The sequence below is a fragment of the Miniopterus natalensis genome, chromosome 6, assembly GCF_054644295.1.
Source record: "Miniopterus natalensis isolate mMinNat1 chromosome 6, mMinNat1.hap1, whole genome shotgun sequence".
Classification (NCBI taxonomy): Eukaryota; Metazoa; Chordata; class Mammalia; order Chiroptera; family Miniopteridae; genus Miniopterus; species Miniopterus natalensis.
The window spans coordinates 39,256,264-39,278,605 of record NC_142086.1 but is presented as its reverse complement, the minus strand read 5'-3'; the positions used below and the strand labels follow the sequence as shown (position 1 = coordinate 39,278,605).

At 41.0% G+C, this 22,342-nt stretch overlaps 1 protein-coding gene across 1 annotated transcript in view; it reads right to left on the bottom strand.

Annotated features, from left to right (window-relative positions):
- The window catches only part of GAP43 (growth associated protein 43), a 94,535-nt gene that overhangs the window by 37,188 nt on the left and 35,005 nt on the right, over positions 1–22,342 (bottom strand). Inside the window, exon 2 of the mRNA XM_016200242.2 lies at positions 3,826–4,429. Coding sequence (XP_016055728.1) covers positions 3,826–4,429 — 604 coding nt within the window. The remainder of the gene's footprint in view (positions 1–3,825; positions 4,430–22,342) is intronic.

Genomic DNA, 22,342 nt, shown 5'->3' with positions numbered 1-22,342 from the left:
TTCAACACCACTCCCTGAATTTCATCCCTCCCCCACTACCAAATGAGAATTCTTTAAGATCAGCAACTATTTCTTACTCATTTCTGTGACCCCAACGCCTAGCTCAGTAGAAAGTTAATATAAATGGAAGAGTAAAAGGAGGGAAGACAGGGGGAGAGAGGAGGAGGGAGGGAAAGATGAAGGAAGCAAACAAGGGAGGAAAAGAGGGGTGGGAAGACACTAAGTTGATTTATCTATTCAGAGAATGGCAAATAAAACTATCCTCCTCCCAAGATCATTATTAATGGCCCCAATTAGAAAAAGGTAATGAGACCATGAAAATAAAATATAGCCAAGATCAACCCAGAAAATCTAGGGTAACTCAGGTTACATTTCCTACCAGTATCAGTCAAGCATCCTGGGGCAGCCACCCAGCCAACATCTCTGATTTCTCACCAGTGAAATGTGTTGCCTTGATAATACTATGGCACTGAATATGCCACAGCAGAAATTTTGGAATTTTCTGCTGGAGAAAGTCAATAGGATATCGTGGTTAAGATGAAACATAACAGAGAATTTCTTCACTGAGAGCCCAATGGGCACACTGTTCAGGAGACACCAATGGCATAGTCACTAAAGGAGGCTCCTCAGTTCTCTCCTCATGGCGGCAGGAGGGCAGCATCCTAGAGATGCCGTGAACAGTCCTCCTCCTATAAGGAAGTCATCATCAGAAATACACTGAAGCCTTTTGGTCATAAGCATGTCAAGGAATGGGCAGGCAGAGTGCCAAAGCGAGGAGAGGGAGGTATAGGATATAGCTGAAGGATTTTTAAAAAAAGAAAACAGAAGAAAGGAAAGGAAAGGAAAGGAGAGGAAAGGAGAGGAAAGGAGAGGAAAGGAGAGGAAAGGAGAGGAAAGGAGAAAAGAAAAGAAAAGAAAAGAAAAGAAAAGAAAAGAAAAGAAAAGAAAAGAAAAGAAAAGAAAAGAAAAGAAAAGAAAAGAAAAGAAAAGAAAAGAAAAGAAAAGAAAAGGAAAGGAAAGGAAAGGAAAGAAAAGGAAAGGAAAGAAAAGGAAAGGAAAGAAAAGGAAAGAACTCCAAAGATCCTAATGCAAATGGCATCCACCTGTAACAAACCCATAAATAGTGTAAAAAAAAGGTTAAATAAATGATATATTGATAATTTGCAAAGCATTTCCATATATAGTAAAGCAGTGATCAGATTTGGTGTAAAACTCTTGACCAAATTATCATCTTGAATTCTCTCTTTTGGCTTGTTTTTCCCCACCCTTATTCCACCCATACAGATTATTTCTTACACCTCTCAGTAGGCATCCATTTCCAAACCCAAAGTAGGCATCCATTTCCAAACAGTAGAGCCCAGTTGAAAATATTGTTATTTTAACCTGGACTAGAAAAAAATCCAATGGGAGATGTAAGAAGATGCTATGCAAGGCCCCTGGGAATTTGGTCCAGAGATGCTGTGACAGATCTCCTTGTCACCTTTAGTTTCTGTGATTCCATGAAACTCACCACATCTGGGTAATCTGTGCTTGTCACACACAGCAGGCAAGACTAATAGATACATTAGGCCAGAGAGAAACTACAGGCAGCATTTCAGGATCTAACCCAGAAGACACAACTTAGCCAAAGCTCAGAAGCAATAATTAATTGGCCTTTGCGATTACCTTCAAGTTGAACTTTACCTGCACCTTCAATTACTTTTTAATGCCCATAGTTAAATCAGACTAATTGAGATCTTTTTCAGCCAGAACTTGTAAAATTTAGGACAGAGCACGATCTCTATTTGTTTGTACTGACTAGATACACTTTTAATCAAATAAACGAGTAGAATAAGCAAGGTTGCAGGAGGATTATATGAACGAGTGAACAAATTATCTATAAGCTAAATCTAACCGATTTTCATTCCTTCAATATTTGACATTTATTGAGCATGTACTACATAAAATACTTCATTAACTCACTTGGATTATCATAACTTGAAAATCATAAATCTAAATGTTCTGAAGATATATCTTAGACTTTTCATTGATTCAAGCGGTCATTCTTTCTATTAATCCACATCATGATTATATACCTAAAATCACATCATGTGTTTCTGTCTATGCTCACAATTTTAGAAATCCTTGTTTAAAAATATGGCCTGAGCCATGTCAATTATTTTCTACATTTTAAACATGTGATTAATTTCCAAGATTTTAAAAATACACACTAGGTGGTCTGTCATATGCAAAATGATTTCCAACCATCATATCTGAGGCTAAAATCGTCAACCTAAAGAAAAGTAGTTAACAAGATTTGTTTGGCTGAGTAAACTAAAACCATTCTTTACCGCATGTCTTACCTTGTCCAGGAAAAAATTTTCATCTTCTTAACCCCAAAGTCTGGCCCCCGGGGCAGGTATAGAGTTAGAATAAAGATTTAAAATGAGTCACTGATAGAAAGAGACATGTGATTTATCTGGAGCTAGAGAATGTTAGTAACAATAATAATATAATCTGGCTTCTTACAGAATTTGGGGGCAAGACAAAAGAGGTAGAACTGAAAATATTTAGAATGACCACCTGCCACCCTCCAGTATCTAATTTGGAGAAATGGAAATAAAGACAAATTTCCAATTTAATTACTTTCTCAATCTAGTGGGCAGGTGCCAAACATTTCCCAGAGCATTCTCATGGAGTAGGTCCTTTCCCATGGGCACAGTGTGGTCCCGTTCAAATTTGGGTCCTTGGACACATCATGGGTTAAGTCCATGACCTCCTAAAGGAGTAAATCCAATTTTTTTAAATTGTACAAAAGCAACTTTACCTTTAAGGTCTTTGGGGCTGAAAGGTGTTAATGAGTCATACTAGGCTGGAGAAAGACCACTGAGACTGTTGGCTTCCTTCAGCACTGTGGGTGGGTGGGGTGAGGGACGAGTCTAGGCTCCAGGGTTGAAGGTCTGTTAAATTTATCTTGCTTTGGAAATGCTCTTCAATTCTGCACAGTCTCTTTGGCAATAATAGTGAAAACACTCCAATTTTCAAGAGCTTCAAACCAAAGAAAATCCAGAACGTTTTTGTAACCGTAGCCAACCCTCAATTATTTATGCATATGGTAGAAAGTAGCATCTTCTATAATAAAATGATAATTTATGTTTAACTTCACAAATGTTCTATATTTGGGGTTTTTCTTTTGTTTCTGGCAGCATCAACAGACTTATTTTCCTAATTAGTTTGACCCCGATTAATGTTACAATTAGCATTCTCTGAGCGCACACACGCATACGCACACTACTCACCAATGGATAGTGGGGAGAATGCCCAGTAACATATTGTGGGATAAGGGAAAGGTGATCTAAGATTATGTTTTTGCTGCCGGCAATTCAGAAACTAGGTCCTCTGAGTCAATAAGGAGTTGGCTGTACTTATAACAGGCACTTCCTAAGCCAAATAATCACATTAGCTAATTTGCATCCATAAAATATATGTGGCTTCAGTAATTACTATTAAACTAAGTCTATCTCGCACACAGAATATTGTTTTAACAACTAAGATTACTGCTTTTACTGTTTATGCCAACCCAGTTAGTAAGATAATTGCCAGACCTTTCTAGTCCTGGCTGCTACCTGCCAGAGTTCTCTCTCAGGCTTGGGGGCGGTTGGGAACGTAAGTGGCCACAGTTACTTCTCAGTCCTTCCACTTTGGGGAATTAAGCACAGCTTTCCTCAATTCCCTGAAGACACTTTCTAGGCTTTGCCGTCTCCCTCGATGTCCCCTGCGGCTTGGCCTTCGGAAAGGCGCCCGTGGGCTGCCCGCCCAAGGCCTCCGACCCTGGCCGTTGCTCACCTGTCTTCTCCTCGGCTTGGCTGCTCTCCGAAGTCTCCGTTGGAGGCTGGGCTGCCGCCTTGGTGGCAGCATCCTCTGCGGCAGGGGTGGCAGCAGCAGTGACGGCAGCAGGCACATCGGCTTGGTTAGGCTCCTCCTTGGCTGGGGCGTCTTCGGCCTTGGAGGACGGCGAGTTGTCAGTGGAAGCTTTAGTGGCACTTTCTGTCTCAGCAGAGCCGGCCTTCTCCTCTGAGAGGGCGGGAGCCTGGGGGGCCGCCTGCTCTGGGGCAGCACCAGGGGCGCCCTCCCCCTTCTTCTCCTCAGAGGGGGCTTCTCCTGCTTGGCCGGGCTCCTCAGGCTTGGGGCCAGTGGCGGGGGCCGCCTCAGTGGCACTGGGACCTTCTCCCTCCTTCTTCTGGGTGCCATCAGCAGCAGGGGCGCCGTCGGCCTTCTCGCTCACCTGGGCCTCAGCAGCCTGGGCGTCGCCCTTCTTCTCGCCTTTGAGCTTTTTCCTTGTTATGTGTCCACGGAAGCTAGCCTGAATTTTGGTCGCCGCCTTATGAGCCTTATCTTCTGGTTTGATGCCATCTTGTTCGATCTTTTGGTCTTCATCATTTTTTTCAACCTTTGTGGAGAAAAGGGGAGAAAAGGGAGAGATGGAGCGATGCCTTTTCCCTTCAGATCACAGCGTTTAACAAATGCTTACCGAATGATTTCTATGGTGTCAAGCACAGACATCAACCATACAGTGGAAATTCAAATTAAGCCTCCTCTCTCCCTGGTGGAGAATTGAGTAGAGAACACATTATTTTATGGGAAAACACATCCTTTTGGCCTTGCAGAATCACTGGCATGAATTTATATGTATCTCCTCCCCCAGCTCCATGTCTTTGCATTGCCCAACTTCAGCCAGCCTTTCTGTAGAAGTACCTTGGCAATTCGAGTCATATTAGCTCTAGGTTTTTATCAAAGAGCTCTAAAAGATCCTGCTTTTTCAGGGGTTTGGAGAAGGACTCTGTGTAAGACTTCACATTTAAAAAATATTATGGAAAAGTCTGGTTTTTTAAATCCAGGATTTCAAGACTGGGTCAGGAAATCAATAGATTCAGGGCAAAGAGTAGGTAAAGATTTAGACAATAAATTCTATCAGGGTCTTGTACAAAGTGCAAAGGAGTTCCAGGGCTTTGGGGGTTTTGTTCAGAATGTGACAATTTAGAATGCTGGTCACAGAACAATGTCTACTTTCCCCTGTGTGTCGTCCAACATTAGTAATCAATACACTAGAGCTTCACAATTTGAGACAGAAAACAGTCATTATTCTTGAGTTTTAAAAAAAGAATGAAAAACATCATTTCTACTTTTGAAAAAGTGGCATATATTCATTAAATCACAATTTCTTATTCCCAAAGCAGTGTAAACCTAAAATTAGTTTTATATTATCAGCGATAGAGTCATTCTAGTACTGAGAGCAAGTGACTGGAATACAAATTTTTATCATTTGATGCAACATTTACAGCATAACATCCTGCAAATAACTTTTTTTCCACAAGGAAATTCAACCCAAGGATTGGCATAGAAGGTAGATAGTCACAGAAAGAAACATATAGGCAAGTACCCGAATTCTATATCACTCCATTGCTCACCATGGTGCCCCACTGTGGTTGCTTATAGTCTCCATGCATTCCTTCCTTCAACTTTGGAGCACTGGGGAAATACAACAGTGAACAAGGCAGCAACTTTCCTTCAATAAACCAGTAATAAAAGAGCACTTATCACGTACCAAGTCCTGCAGTTGTCACCAAGCTTGACCTTGGCCTTTGTTCCATTCTGAGAGATAAGCCACAGCAAGCCAACACAATGGTACATTTTCCACCTGTCATACCAGATCTGCCCCAGTGACCTAGATCCAGCTAATCATGATGTAGGCCTGTCTGACATAATTTGGACAAGCATATGAGCCAGTTGTTACGTAGGTTCATCGACATGCAATGGATATACCAAGGTATTTTTAAAAATAAGCTCCATGTGGGAGTAAAAGTAGGACTGACAATTTTCCAGTAAAATTCAAGACAAGTTTTTCTTCTTCCTCAGGTAACTGTGTGTGTATCCATACAAAGAAAGAAGGAGCAGATGAAAAGCACTTTGCAGAGGCCCGGCCTGCTGCCCCCTCCCAGCACCATGATGCCATACTGCTCGGTTCTCTGATGCACTACCTACCGCCTTCCCACTAGCCTGCTGCTCTTGATGACTCCTACTGGGACACACAGCACAATCTGGGGCACGGGAGCCGCTGTCCCTGCCAGGAGCTCTCTGCTCAGAGATGGAAACATGACCCTGTTAAATTAACAGTTGTGAATGGAGCATGGAGCTGAGATGTTGTTAATTTATTTTACTCTATCCTAAGTTTTCTGAATGAGGCACCATCTTATATGACAGGACATCTGCATTTGGGCATTGATGCCAAGTGGTTCTTTAATATGAAGACTGCTCCTTGGGAAGTAGACAAATCAATTATCTCAGAGTGGGCAGGTGTATAGAAAAGACCCTCTGGCGACTCAAGAAAGCTACAATTTTAGGGTCCTCACCCTTTTTTAAGAACACAAATCAACAGAGATGAAATTCTTAAAAAGCTGGAAAACATAGAAATAAGGAAGCTGAGAATCTGCATGACATGAAGGAAATTTATATGGATAAAGGAAGAGCTCCTCTCAATCCTCCTGTTCCTGCCTCAATTTCTCAGTTCATCTGCCACTTCAACTTTCCAAATGATTAGGACTTAATTATCTGTACACAGCCTCTATGCTAAAATGACTCTTTAGAAGGGCTCAGAGTAGACTTGAGTGCCAAGATTGAGGGACCAGGCTCACTTGAACAATCCAGGAGTGTAAGAAACACAAGAGAGGAAGGGGTGGGCAGGAAGGAAGAGAATTATGAAAGACCAGAGTTAGGAGTGAGAGGTGATGATTATTCTGTAATAGCTAGTTGCCCAGATGGGTTGATACACCCAAAGAGGTGTTCAAAGTACTCCATGGGCATGTAGGTCCACCTGGAGGACCATTTAACATCATTAGAGATTTAGGGAAACTGAATTTTAGAGATTGGTTGGAAAAAGACAACCATTAAAAATTTTGCAGATAGAGGGAGACAAAGATAGAGAAGGGGAAAGGATGGGAGGAGAGGGAAAGGAAGGGCAGGGGAGGAGAGGAGAGAGAGGAGGGGAGGAGAATGGAGGGGGGAAGGGATGAAAAGGGAAGGAGGAGGTAAATGGAGGGAAGAAATCAGCCTAAGAGGTCAGACTTAAGTGATTGAACAGAGGCATCTAGAAACAAAAATATTTTAAATAAAAACTGGGTCATAAACTACAGAGTGCCAGACTATGTGTGTGTGTGCACATGTGCCTTTTTTTTCTTTTTGGCACCTGTAATTGATTCTATTGATATAGCTTAAACTAGAGGTTATTTTCTGGTATAATTCCTTTCACAGTACTAGAAGTAGTTGGACTGAGAGTGTATTTTGTAGAGAGATGAAGGAGGAAGAGGACCTTTCCTAAGACTAGCTGTGGGAGCAACCCCAAGATATCAGGCCAAATTGACCTTTCTCAACAAGAAACAGAACTTAACTACGACAAAGGACTTTTGAGCCCAGGGAAACTAGACATCACTCAGTACATTTAGCACAACCCTTTCACTTCTAAAAGAAAAAGCCATGGTGACCCTGAAAAGTTACCTGCCTAAATTCATAGAGTGAGTCAGTCAGTCACAAATAAGCTTTGTGCTGAGCTCTGATGTCTTCTGAGGGAATTTAAAAATTATTTCATTTTTACATGGAGTTGCTGCTGTCTGTGAATTCATTAAGGACATTCCAGTGCAGTGTGTTATATGTAGGAAGAGTACCATTACAAGTTGTAATAACTTTTTCAGGAATTGTCATTGCTGTAGCTTAGTATTTTTACTGACCAATATATTTGGGAGCTCTGTAATGTATGAAGTCTTAGAGAAAACCAAGGTATGTGAAATCTTTACTTTTCAACCAAGGCTAAAATCTTGAATGAATATTGGTCTGAAGAAGATGAAAAGTAGCATTACACTAACTTGTTGGGACCTAGTCAAATTTCTAAATCCATTAGATGAAAGGGCAATAATTTTCATTAATATTTAAGAATCACAGGTAAGAAAGCCAAAAAAGAAGTAGTTATTTAATACCCAACATTGTTACTCTGGTTAATAGTTTCCTTTCTCTCTGGGGGAAGGAGAAGTGGACAACTTAGAATTCATTCTAAGATGTCCAAACATTTGCATTCTTTATATTACAAAAGAACTTCGGGCAAAAATCCACAAATGCATGACTTTTAGAACTAAAATAACATCATCCATTTAACTGGGACACCTCAATTCATTTAACGTTTTCCAATTATCATAGGAATGCCTCAACCTTCAGAGCACTGAAAAACTTGGCCCTGTGTCTGCTTCTGCCAGCTATAAATACTACTATTATAATACTTCAGATTTTCTCTTAAGCAGGATTGAATTTTTCAATGCTTAAAAAAAATCATTGATGTGTGGACAAAAAGGGACCACATGCTAAACCTGACAAGCTCAGGGAAAGCCTGCTTGGAGGCCTTGCAAGCTCAGAGACCTAAAATAACCACAAAAGATGGTCTGAAATTAAAACTTTTTAACTAAAAGCAGTCTATGGTGGGTAGTCATGCCCTAAGGCAGTATTTTCCCTTCACAAAGGTTAATTTTCACCTTAACTAAGCCTGTCAGTTGTCCCTTTGCATCTGAGATAACGTACCTGATTAACACAAGCCTTTGCAAAACAAGTAGTTCCCCCTCTCTCCTCAATATACCAGGGTAGAGACCAGGAATCTTCCCATTGTCACTGATATCTTGTTAAATGTTGACTGTTAACTACCCTGTACCCACCTGTGTAAAAGAAGTATGTGTTTATCATTTTACTTTTTATTCAGTCCCAGAGCACCCCCCCCCTTTGCTTTCCCCCACCTCCCTAATCTATCCCCAGTGGATTTCATGTAACCCACTTACGTCTCCCCCTTTGGCTGTCATCCGTAAAGCAAGGTGCAAAACTGCCCTTCTCCGGAGCATCAGCTCAGTAAGTTGAGGTTTTGGCTCCCCAGCAACTGCCGGCAGTTTGGCTCAAGTAAACTCACAAAAGTTCTTCACAGATTTGAATGATTTCTTATGTAAACAGATGTATACCAATTCTTCTAATAATATCTTTAGTAAACCAAATTCTTTTTAATTTGATTGAGCAAAAGGTATTTCTGAGAAGCAAAATTAAAGGGACAGAGGTATTCTAAACAAAGTTTTCTTTAGCACACTGTAGTTCACATGCCTATTATAATCTTATTCGGTCCATAAAGACAGCAGAACAAAGTGTTGATGGTCATATATAAGACCGGGCAGATATTTACTTATGATTCATTCGATTTTTAATTAATAGCTTATTTATTTATTTATTAAATATATCTTTATTGATTTCAGAGAGAGGAAGGGAGAGGGAGAAAGAGAGAAACATCAGTGATGCGAGAGTCACTGATCGGCTGCCTCCTGCACACCCCTACTGGGGATCGAGCCCGCAACCCGGGGATGTGCCCTGACTAGGAGTCGAACCGCAATCTCCGGGATCCTAGGTGGATGCCCAACCACTGAGCCTCGCCCGGCAGGGCTAATTAATAGTTTATTGAGGTGAAACGCACATAAGAAAATTTCACTCTATTTTTAAGCATAGTTGATAGCTCATACTTTAGGGGAAATGTCCATTTATTAAAGGAGTTCACAGTGCAGCTTCTGTGCTTTCTTTAAACCTAGTCAAAGATCAGGAATCCAGTGAAATGCTCCTTATGAAGGAGAGAAGGAAAATGGGCCGACTTCTTCCACTTATGCAGATGAATTACCTTCAGGTTTCTGGGCTGTTGTGGGGAAGAGGTGCTATTTAAAGGATGAATAGGCATTGCTGGGATACTCAGGGTTCCCTCAACACTCAATCCCGTTTAAAGATCTAACTACGGTGTGAGGGGGTGGGGAGCAGGACACAGGTAGAAACAATGAAACTGTTGTGATTTTGCCAAGAAATATCATCACTTTTTAAAAACTCTGGCTTTCAGTTCCACCAAAAGTCCTTTTTTAGTTCCTAGGCCAGTGAGAGCACAAATATGTGATGACTAAGCAATTCTCCAGGGAAATGTGGGGACATCAAGAGTGATCTTAAAATCCTGGCAGGAACTTGGTTTTTCCCTTCAACTGAAGGGGGCAGCATAGTTCTGCAGCTCCAGAATTTTAATAAGTGGGCCATACATGCTCATTGATTGACTCACTATATAAGAAAACCAAATATCCCATATTGGACATTGGAATAGTAATGTTAGCTTTTCAAATAATAACTGGTGGCCAAGATACAGGTCTTCAGCTCAGTTTTATATATTATTTATTTAACATGTACAGCCCACCTGCTTTCAAAAGAATATGAGGTGGCATGTTCAACACAGTATAAAGGACTATTGGAGAACTCAGTGTCCATTCAAAAAAGTTATCTTTTATTTTATTTTGTATATTTATAATTCTATTTGTCCCACAAAGACAGATAGAAAAGAGGCAAAGGGGAAAATATAATTGGTGTCTCCTAACAGACAAGAGTCAGCATATTAAAGACTGTCTATTTTGCTCGAAGCTGAATCTCCAGTTTCTAGAATGGCATCTGGTACACAGTAGATGCTCCTTAATATTTGTTGGGTAAATCCCAAGTTAAACATCTCTGTGCCATTTCAGAAAGATAATGATAGGCAAAGAAGAGCATCTGACTAAGACAAGTATGTTTCCCCAACACCCAACTGAATAACTGACTTCCTATGGTGAGGTTGAACACAAAACCAATTGTGGAAATGAATGAGCAGGGGTCAGACAAGGAGAGAAGTCACAAACCTATATAAATGACATTACAAAAATAGTAATTTAAAAAGCTCCTAGAAATGTCAATAAATCTATGATTTTAAAAAATGACATATTCATCCTATCTATGGATTGGCTACAGTCATATCAATCAAATTATTTTTTAAATGCATATTTCTGTTTCTCATTAGTAAAACAGGTGAGATTATTCATGAGGGATTATTGGAGACTCTCCTCTTCCCTCAGTTTTACTTATCCATATAATGAGCCCAGGGCCTAAAGTTGTAGGATGGGGTAACTAGTTCCTTAGTCTTTAACTGGGGCTGGGAGGAGCCCAGGTTTGAGAGGAGGGACATACTTACGCTGGTCGATCTGTCAGGACACATGCTAATCAGAATAATGTGCCTAACCTCTTTCAGAAAGGCCCTGATTATGGCAGAGGTATAAGCAACCTGACTGGATCAATGTCAAAGTCAACGATGCCCAAGCAAATGCCTGCTGAGAGTCAGCTTTGGGAGGGAGGAGCCCCACTCTTGAGCAGCAGGAGCGGATCCTTTGATAAGCTTTGCCTGTTCACTACTCCCAGTGTTCATTACCTCTACCATGTTCACTACCTCTATAAGTGTTTGTTACCTCTACAAGTGTTCACTACCTCTATAAGTGTTTGTTACCTCTACAAGTGTTCACTACCTCTATAAGTGTTTGTTACCTCTACAAGCGTTCACTACCTCTATAAGTGTTTGTTTCCTCTACAAGTGTTCACTATCTCTACACTTGGCATGCTCAAAGAAGGGAAAGGCGGGCAAGGTGAGGGAGACACTAAACCCTGCTCTTAGAGAGGTCTCTATGTATATGGAAACCACTGAGCTAGGAACAAAAAGGGAAGGGACCCCCCCATCAATTTGCTGAAAAGGCTGAAATCACACATCAGGACATGAGAGAGACCGTGAGACTTCTGCTAACAACTGAAGAAAAAGGGAGAACAGCAGGCAGCCGACATATCTGGGAAAAGACCGAAAAGCAGCGTAACAACAGACAGCCCCTTATATCACTGTCACGGGTAGATTCCTCTCAGTTCAGAGTTCCCAAGAGCAAACCACAGCCTGCGCTGCCGGAGAAGGTACTCAGCAGGAAGAGAAACCTGAGCTCAGGGAACCTGGAAGAAAACTGTCGCAAAATGACTCCTGTTGGACACTCAGGAACACAGGACGCAACAAGTACTTATTTAAAAATTACTGTATTCTTCCTGCTATACCAAATAGTGATTATTAATTTTTAATTAAACCTCTTTCAAGTAGTACTTGATAAGTTTTGTTTAATGAATAAATGACTGAGAAAGACCTTCCTCATCCACTAATATGCGCCTTTCCTCAAATACTGTCACTCTTGGTCTACTTACCTTGTTTTTCTTCCCTTGTGCTTAGAATCACCTGACATCTATTTGCATTTCATTATTAACTGAATCGTCCTTTGGACTAAGAATTTGCTGAGAGAAGGACCTTGTTAATTTTGTACAATCCTCAAAGTCTTGGTAGCTAAAGTAGTGTTGGCACGTGGTTGATGCTCCAAAATATTTATTTGTAGTTAAGTGACTACGAGTCACACTACATTCGTGATCAGAGAGCATGTAAATGGGCAGCACCAGCCAGCTGGCTGCATATCCCTGCTTTGCTTTGGGAACTAATGCTTGGGTCATCGAGCCACTCTTCTGCAGTCATATTGCTCTATCCTCTACATTTATGAGTGTACAGCATATACAGTTAGTATGTCAATACAATCCTCATTCGAACCATGTGAGAAACACAACACAACTGAGAAAACACAAAGGGGTCCGGCTCCTAAATGACAGAGCCCACCATCGATCCTACTCCCCATTCAGTGCTTTTCAAAAAAGAATGTGGGAAGCCAGTATTCCCTGGCGCTTAAGAGCATGGGCTGTAGAGTTAGAGGTGTGTAGGTTTGAATCTTGACTCTGTCACTTAATTATCAGTTCTTGACCTTGGGCAAGTCAGCTTTGGTTTTCTTATGTTTAAGATGGAGAAATATCAGGGCTATCTCACTGGGTCATTGTAAGGGTTAAATGAGTTAATGTATATAAAGTTCTTAGCAGAGTCCCTGAGATCCTCAAAAAGGAGTAGCGGCTACTATTTTTCTCCTCAGAGTCATTGCCATCATCAATATCATCTCAGAGTAATTTCTACATTATCATTAGAATAAGTCAAGATATGTTAATAAGATAAACACCAAAGGAGGTTTGGTCATGAGACTGTGCTCATTTCCATGATTGCCGGTATCCACACCCAGGGAGGCTCGAGTCCAGTTCCTTAACTCCACAGTACTAATGAGCTATCTATCCTCAAAGAAACAAGCAGGAAACAGTCCAAAATGTGCCACAGTACTCAATCCAGTTCTTCCCTATCCTTGGGAAGGGAGCAGATCTGTTTATATTGTCAACGAAAAGTCACAGTCCAACTCCTATACCACCTAACACACACTAATTCTGTCTTTTATCCATCCCTAAACCGCCATATGGTCCAGCATCTTGATGATGGAAATCCACTTAAACTAGAAGTCTATTCATTCTCAAAATATATACTTATAGCCTTCACCTGATAGCCCCCCACAGAAAAATCTCATTTAGCTCCTATTTCATATATCTATCCCACTGACCGAGCTATATCCCTTACATATCCAGTGAAACAATTGCCTGTGCAGGTTCTGAGATTTAGTCTATTTACTCGTGCCTGCTAAAAGCTGTGGATGCAGCTGCCAGACATTTTGTGGGGGATTAGCTGAGGAGCATCTGGTCCTGAGGAGACAGGAGCATCATGATTTGGGATTTCCAACTCTAGCCAATGCAGCCCCATTGGATAGTTAGTAAAGCTCCTCGAAATGTCATTGTGCCTAATATCAAGTGAGGGTCATAATATGTCATCAGAGTGCATGTCATTATAAAGCCTAGTTAAACGGAAAAGAACTTGGAACTCCATCTTAAAAAAAAAAAAGACAGTGGCTTGAATTTTTATATTACAGATTATAAAATATTTTCAACTTTATAAAATTGTTCCTCAAGGAATTACAATAAAATAGGCTAAGCAAATGTGCTATCCCCTTTATAAAATTTAAAAACACACACAGATTGGTGGAAAGCCCTCGAAATGGTAAAATGGGTCTTAAACCTAGGGCTCCAATCTCCTAGATTTTAAGAAACCAAACAGAGAATTCAGTCTAAGAATTCAACACGTAACACTCAGAAAGTATCATTGAATAAGTAACAACCCTAATATCAGCACTAAGACTATTGGAAGTAATTTTTAATTAACAGGATTGGTCTACATTTCAGATCTTATGACAGAGGTGGCTCCAGAATCTCTATGTGGGAGGGACCAGGGGCAGGAACATGGTTGGAGGGGGAGTTAGGTGATTTTTCTTGAAGCTGCACTGGCACAGCAAATATACTGCTCTTGACAGTGCGCTTGTTTATATGAGGTAGCTGGTGGAATGATTTGCAGGGACACTGCTATCTATCAACATTATCAGTCACCAGGTAAGTGACTGCTCATTTACAACAGTACTTGAAAAATCTTAAAAAAAAAAAAAGTGCAAGTATGTTTCTCTCTGATTCTAGAAAATATGTTGTATTCTTCCACGTGTGGATGGACAATCAATTTTGTTGTTGTTGGGGAGGAAGGTGGGATTCTTATCCCCAAGCTGCTAGACACTTTAAAGGCAAATACACAAATACACAAGGTGCTAGAAAACTCTATAAATCTTAACAGTCTAAATTTGCTCATGATGCTATTGTCCTTGTCATTCTTCCTTTCTTGCCTTTCCCGTTGACTTTGCCATCCAGTTTTCTCTTGGTCATCAGTCACTGACACTGACGCATGATTACATGTCCCCTGGCCTGGCTTTGGGGTAAAATGATTTGAGTTCAAATCTTTACTCAGATACTGCTTAGATGTATGACCTGGGGTAAACTACTTAATTTCTTTAGAATTCAGTTTCTTCATCTCTCAGTAGGAATTGGGATACCAATACCTACTGTGTATAATTTTCTTGATGATGAAAAATAGTATTGGTAAAGTGTTTCATACATAAGAACTCAATAACTAATTGCTTGGAAGAAAACAGTATAAGTGAAGCGGCAATTGCTACTTTCGGGAGACTAGGGATTAGGTGCATTATTTGATAAATGATTTTTCTTTCTTTGATAGCTCATGGAAGAATTTTTTGAGGCCTAAACACACTTCATAAAAATAATAAATGCCCCCCTCCAAATAAAAAAAAAAAATCTTTAAAAGTAAAGACTATAAAATATACTCAGATCCTTGGGGAAAATAATGCTAATAATAAATTTTAAAATTATTATTATATAGTACTACGTGCAAATACTCTTCTAAGCATGTTATATTTTATATATACATACAAATATATATTTTTGAAAAATATTACATATAATTAACTAATTTAGTTCTAACAAGGCTGTGCAATGAGTACTATTCTTTTACAGATGAAGGGACTGAGGCACAGGGACACTAAGTAACTTGCTCAAAATCACATGGATAGAAAGTCAGATTTGAATTCAAAATACTTGTATAAGTTGCACGTGAGGTAAAATCACTCTAGGGAGACAGGGCTGACCTACTCTCTACAGGTTTCCCCTCAAGCTCCCAGCTTTATAGACGTCTCATAAGGTGAAGAGTGGAGCGGAGGGTGGGAGAATCCAGAGCCGGACTTTGTCATGGCCGGTGCCTGCCAATGCTGGGCTAGTTCTGAGTGTCTAAAGGACCAGGCTTCGGACTTGTCACTGCAATTTCACCCTCCCCTCTCAGAGACTCTTTACAATAGAGAAGTACAAATGAAACTGCAAAGCAAGGGCTGTGGCATCATGAGCTCACCCCCCAGGTGATACCATGACTCACTTTCCTCGTGAAAATTTTGACAGGGAAGAGTCACACTTGAGATGCTGAGAACAGTCTAGAGACCAGGTTTCCTACTAGTTCTGAAAGTAGGAGAGAGAACATATCAGAGAGCAGAGAAAGCAGTACTTGGAAACATGGAAGGAACAGGCCAGGAATTATGGCTATTTAATTAATGAGAAAAGCTGATAAATACACTAATGTTACCATTATGCATTCTCATTAGAAGGAAGGTGGCAAAGAGCGGGTTCTGTCGTTTATTCCTGAGACTGAGAATTTAAATCCAGCCAGTTTCTGAATTTCCTTTTCCTTGAATCAACTATTGCTGTCATTTTCCTGATAATTGTAGTAAGGTAGACAGAGAAATCCATCTAAAACTATTCGGCAGACATCATACTTCTTGCTCTGCTTATATTCTCAAAAAATGTCATACTGCTTATGCCACATAGCTCATTGCAGAAATCTAGTGACAGTGTTCATCGTGGCCCAGAGAACCAGCACCCCCCTTCCCCGTGGTTCTGTGGGGAGAAACATTGCACCCTCTGGGGCCCTCAAAGAGAAAAAATACCTCTTATCTGTTTTTAACACTAAGCGGGCAAATTCTACAACTTCTGAATTAGTCCATATGAACCTGCCATCCAGTGATTTATTATAACTTGATCTTTGAGCCAGAATCATTCAGTTGAACTGAGTAAAATTTAAAAATATTACATCTGATTCTGAGGTCCTGAGATCCATGAAAATTACTTTCTTTCTTCTTGATGCATAGACAGCTACGAGTTGGGCAACAACCTTCTCATAAGCGATGCTGCATGACCCGAAGAGACAGCGCACTAAGTCTGTGCTCGGCACTGTGAAACTGCAGAAAATGAGGATCTTTACAGGTGTCATAACATGGAGCCTTGCGCTCAAGACTTCTAGGAAGGTAGGACAATGCAACCACTGTTTCCACAGTTCTGCTTTACTCACCAGATGTCAGTGATTCCCCATACTCCTGTGTCAGTTCAGGACTAGACCCAAGACTCGGAATAAAAGATCCCCAGGGCAATCCAAGAAACATCTTTCCCTGTAGTTGGGGCAAATCAACAGCTCTAGGCTAGAATAATTCCCTAGTTTTAAAAGTCACATCAAAGCCCAATGAGCTTAACAAAATAAAACTGCCTGGAACCTGCACGGCCTCTGTGGGTGTCCAGCTGTCCAGCTGTGCCATGGTATAGAGGCACCCAGAAATGTACCACAGAAAGTTTAACGCACTGTGGAGAATCAAGGTAATAATGCGGGTGGCTGGCAGTGGTGGTAGGGGGTGTCAGGGAACACCTAGGCAAAGATTCCCCTTTTACCAAAAGTCTGGAATTCCACCTTGGAGCATTAGTCCCTTATTCTAAGGTTTAAAGCAGACACTGAAAGTGAACACTATAGACGCTCTCTTAACTGGTCTGCCTTCCATTTTATCAGGTTGAGCTAATAAAATTATGGTTTTATAACATGCTTACTCCCAACCACCCCAACCCTGCTTCCCCCAAAAACCTTTAAATATTCCCATTGCTTATCAAGCTAAGAAGTTATGCATTATTTTAGCAATTGAAAAATTCATGGAATGGACCCAGTCTGCCCTTCCCACTTCTCTTGTAAACATGCTCTTTACTTCAGCCAAGTAAACTCACATGCTGCTCATTGAACATGCTCCTCACTCCCTGAGTTTTCTGACTTCACTTATGATGTGGGCCCCCTCAAACATTCCTCTTTCATACCCTTCACAACTCATCCCAATTCTCACCTCCTTGGTTGGAGAGTTTTCTTACATCACCCTAAATGTACAGTCCAGGATCGGCAAACTTTTTCTGCAAAGGGCCAGATAGTAAATTTTTAGGTTTTCTGAGCCATATACAGGGTGGGCAAAAGTAGATTAATAATAATGATAATGATGATAAATACAATAATTGATTAATAAATAATAATACAAGAACTCTTGTGTTTTGTGCACTCACAGCTGTAAACCTACTTTTGCCAACTCCTGTATCTGGTCTGTGTCACAGCTACTCAAGTCTGTCATTGTAGTGTGAAGTAAGCTATAAATGCTAAGTAAATGAATGAGCATGGTTGTGTTCCATCAGACTTTATCTAGGAACACTAAATTTGAATTTCACATAATTTGAAAGTACCACATAATTTGAAAGTATCACAAAATATCCTTACTCTTGATTTTCTGTCAATCACTTTATAAGGTAAAAACTCAGTCCGCAGGCTATAGTTTGCCAATTTCTAGGGCAGGGGCTACCTTTATGTTAACCTCCTACCACATCTTTGGGGTTTGTTTTTGTTTTTGTGTTTTGCATTGTAGTTATTAGTGTACTAAACTACCAAACTCCTCATTACTCTGTAAACTCTTTGAGGACAGGAATATTATCTTATTAGTAATAGAGTCTGTGCTATTGTGACATACAGTAAGAAAACCATATTTGGTCTTTGTTTTCATTTCTGGCACAGAGATCCTAAAACCCTTGGAATTTCCAGTGATGAGAACTATAAAGGTATCTTTTGTTATGTTGATGAGATCATTTTTAGGCCTCGCCTAAGGATGGGGGCTCCTGGTCAGGAGAACATACCTGGGCTTAGAGAGTTGGAACTTTCATTGTCACTTTTGACCTGTTGGGAGAAGTGAGGGCTGGAGGTTGAGTCAAATACCAGTGGCTAATGATTTCATCAATTACTCCTATGTAATAAAGCCTTCATAAAATCCTAAAAGGACAGGGTTTGAAGAGCTTCCAGCTTGGTGAACAAGTGGGGATGCAGGCAGAATGGCAGGCTCAGAGAGGGCATGGAAGCTCCTCCTCCCATTCCCCATACCTTGCCCTAAGCAGCTCTCAGCTGGCTGTTCCTGAGTTTTAAATATATATATATATATGTGTGTGTGTGTGTACACACACACACACACATATACACACACATATATACACATATATATGCATATGTATATTTATAATAAAACAGTAATCTAGTGAGTAAACAGTTTTCCTGAGTTCTGTGAGCCACTCCAGCAAATTAACCAAACCCAAGAAGGGGGTTGTGGGAAGCTCTGGGTTATAGAAGTATAGGTAACAACCTGGACTTGCAATTGGCATCCTGAGTTGGAGGGGGCCCTGGGCACCTCCAATTGTAACCTTTACTCAGAAGTAAAGGTTAACAACCTGGGCTTGTAACTGGCATCTTAAGTGTAGGGTGGTCTTGTGGGACTGAGCCCTTTACCAATGGAATCTGATGCTATTATCTCCTGTCATTAACTCAAATGGTAGGACACTCAGCTGGTGTCTGGAGAATTGTTGTTAGTGTGGGAAATCTCTTCCCCCACATTGCAATTGAGTTCAAGACCCTTTTAGGGGATAACATTTATTAATCACTTTATGCCAGGCACTGAGCTAAGTGTTTTGCATGGTATGGGGGTTCAGAATGAGCTACCCCAAGATGCGCTTCTGTGGTATATGGATTGTTTTGAGATAAAGGCAATTTTAGGTTTAGACTTAAGAGAAACTTCTGCTCCCTTGAACTACCTAGGGGAACTTGAATTAGGGGCCTTACCCATAATAACAGATGATCAGTGCTAACGTTTTTGACCCACCTACATGGCAGTTCAAACTTTTATTTACTAAATTTACTAAACATCTGTTCTTATAATCCGGCAATGATGCTTTGAGCGCCCAAAACTCCTTACCTCATCTCTAGCTCAGGGTGTCTTATATACCCATATTCCCTTTCTATCTCTGAACCTCTGTGTATGTGAAATCTCTGACTCTCTCATGTACGCAGGGTTCCCATACATATGTATGTGTTAAATTTGGTGATTTTATCTTGCTAATCTGTGTCATCTCTTTGATTATTAGAAAAGCTAGAACTTTTGAGCGTAGGGGGACGTTTGTTCCTCCTCAACAACAGAAAAATCTCATAAAAAATTATGAGGTAGATTTTTTTATTTTTACAGATAAGGAGACTAATACTTAGGAAGTTTCCATATTTAATAAGTACAAAGCTAGAGCTTGAAAATTTAGGCAGTCTGACTGTAGTGTTCACTCTCCCCACCCCTTTACTATACGGCCTCTCTATCACTATTTTATATAGTAAGGCCTTCATAAATGCCTGGTGAATGCGTATTATAGTTTGGATTAAATTCTGTTTCTTTCCTAAGAACAGGTAATAATAAGAAAGAGGCATCTCAGAGGCAGGCAAACTTCTGAGAACTCAGAAATGGTTGCCACTGGAGCTGTCGAAGGGCCTCTGCCTGTTATCACTTAGCTAACTGCTGAGCTCAGGTGGTGCACAAAGGCACTTAGACCTGAATCTAGGTATTACATGCAGCTTTAGACGTGCAGTGCAGAAGTAAGTGGTGGGAAATGCTCAGACACTCGCTGAGCCCCAGCGGAAAGGCCACGGCTATGAGCTAGCAGCATGCCAGCTGCACTCCCAGAAGGAGAGATGCTGCAGCTGTGAGCCCCCTTGTGTGAGACAGAAAAGAGACTTTTTTTTTACTATCAGATTTGAGCAAGTTGCTTATGTGTGAAAGGTTTTGTGGAATCAAGTTAGATGGTGCTAACTCACTAGACAAAAGATCATACCCTCCAGCTCAAGATACCTGTCTGTAGGGACTATTTCTAACAGTCTCAGGTCTGGGTAAGTACAGCCAGTGAAAGGCATCCAGATTAGCTGAGGGAGCACAATGACCTGGTAACAGGAGAGAGAAAAAAATGGTTTGGGGTGGGGGGGCTCTAAATCCCCAGAGCTGTTCTCTCAGTGAGAAAAGCCAGGCAAAGAGGAAAGATGATGTTCACAATTTTGCTGCTCAACATATGGAGCAGCAACATCTGTACAGCCAAGAGCTGGGTGGCAATGCACTCTAACCTCGCCCCAGGTCTACTCATCAGGATCTGCATTTTAATAAATCTTTTGCGGGTCACAACGTTAAATGTACTGGCTTGTAACACTCAAGCGAAACACACTTGTCCTGGTAAATCCATAGTTCCTCTTGAACATCTCTCTAAACAAAAGTATAATTTCAGAGGTGCCTTTGTGGAATTCAGAAAAATAAGAAGAAGCAGGTAAAGCAGTAAAACCCTAGATTAGAAACCAGGAGACCAGGGCTGTAAATCTGGCGTGTTTCAACCTGACCACAACCTCATGGCAGTCTCTTCACTTCTCTAGGCCTCAGTTTCTGTTCTTGCGCGTAGAGGGGGTTCACCAGGAGATTTAAGACCCAAACATTCCAAGTATCAAAGCCCTAATTGTGTGCAAATTTCAGTTATATGTTTTGTTTTTCAATTTCCCTAAAAAACAAAGCATCAGAAAAGTTGACTATGATCTAATCCTACTTTGGCATGAACAGCCCTGCTGCCCTCCCCCGATACTCTTTGGCCTCTACTGACACCTTCTAAATTTAATTATGTACATTAGACATATCATGAGATTGAGACCTTTCTAAAATGTGCCACTCCCCAGAGAAGATCACCAAACTGATCTAGCACAGAATTTGTCTGTGGGCGAGCCTCAGCCTCCCATGTGCTCAGACTCTTGACTCTGCACATGCTTTTGTGAACTAGAAAATGACCCACCTCATCAGGAAAGAAGATACCACCTTCCTTTAGGCACCTAATTTCAACCCTCTCAGCATGCAGGAACACATCATTCATCAGTCAGCAAAAAGCTGCACCTTTCTTACCTTCCCCAGAGCCTTTGCATAAGAGTGAAGCATTCTAAAGGAATGCTTTGCTTAACAATTTTAAAAGCCAAATTGTCAGTCTGTGTGGAAAATCTGAATGAAATCTACTGTCCTAGTTGGAAGAAAGAAACCAAGGCTGCTAAAAATAAATAAATAAGATATGCAAATCACTCATCCTCTGCCACAGTTGGTTTCAACCTATTTAAGTAAGAAAAAGAGGTCAGAACACAGGGAGAGGAAGCTCCAACTCCCACCAGCTTCCTGTCTTCAGCACTTTCAAGAGTGGCTGGTCTCCCTCTGCAGCTCCTTCATTCTCCCAGGTCTCTTCACAGTCACCCCACTCCAAGGTTGGGGACCCACCCAGGCCCTAAGTAGTTCAATGCCTGACTCCTGGGCTCTCTCCCCTTCCTTTCAGCTTTCTTCTCACGTGAGCCTGAGGTCATTTTACAGCTGGCAACAAAGTCCATCACAGGGTAAGTGTTCAATACATAATGTTAATAATAAATTTCTAGGCCGCTCCTCCCCAGGGATGCCATGTCAGCAAACCAAAACTTAAATAATTTTTATGTCCCTGTAAATGCTCTGCTTGACCAGAAATGCAGTACACCCACTTACAATCCCCAAATGCCAAGCCAACTCTGGGCTTTATACTTACTTCCTTGTATCTGTGGATGAAGAAAAAAAAGGCCACATACTAAACCTGACAAGCTCAGGGGAGGCCTGCATCATGGGTCTTACAAACTCAGAGACAGAAAGCAACGACATAGGATGGTCTGAACACAGACATTCCTAACTAAAAGCAGGTTATGGCAGCAGTCATGTCCTAGGCCTGTAGCTTCCTTGGCAAAGGTTGATCATTACCATAAGTGAGCCTGTCTGTTGTCATTTTGCATCTATGATAGCATACCCTTGGAATGGCAGAGTAATCTTTTCCAGACCTCTCAAGGCACAACCGCTGGCACCAGAGCGAGAGACCACAGAACCCCTCACTGTTACCACCCCTC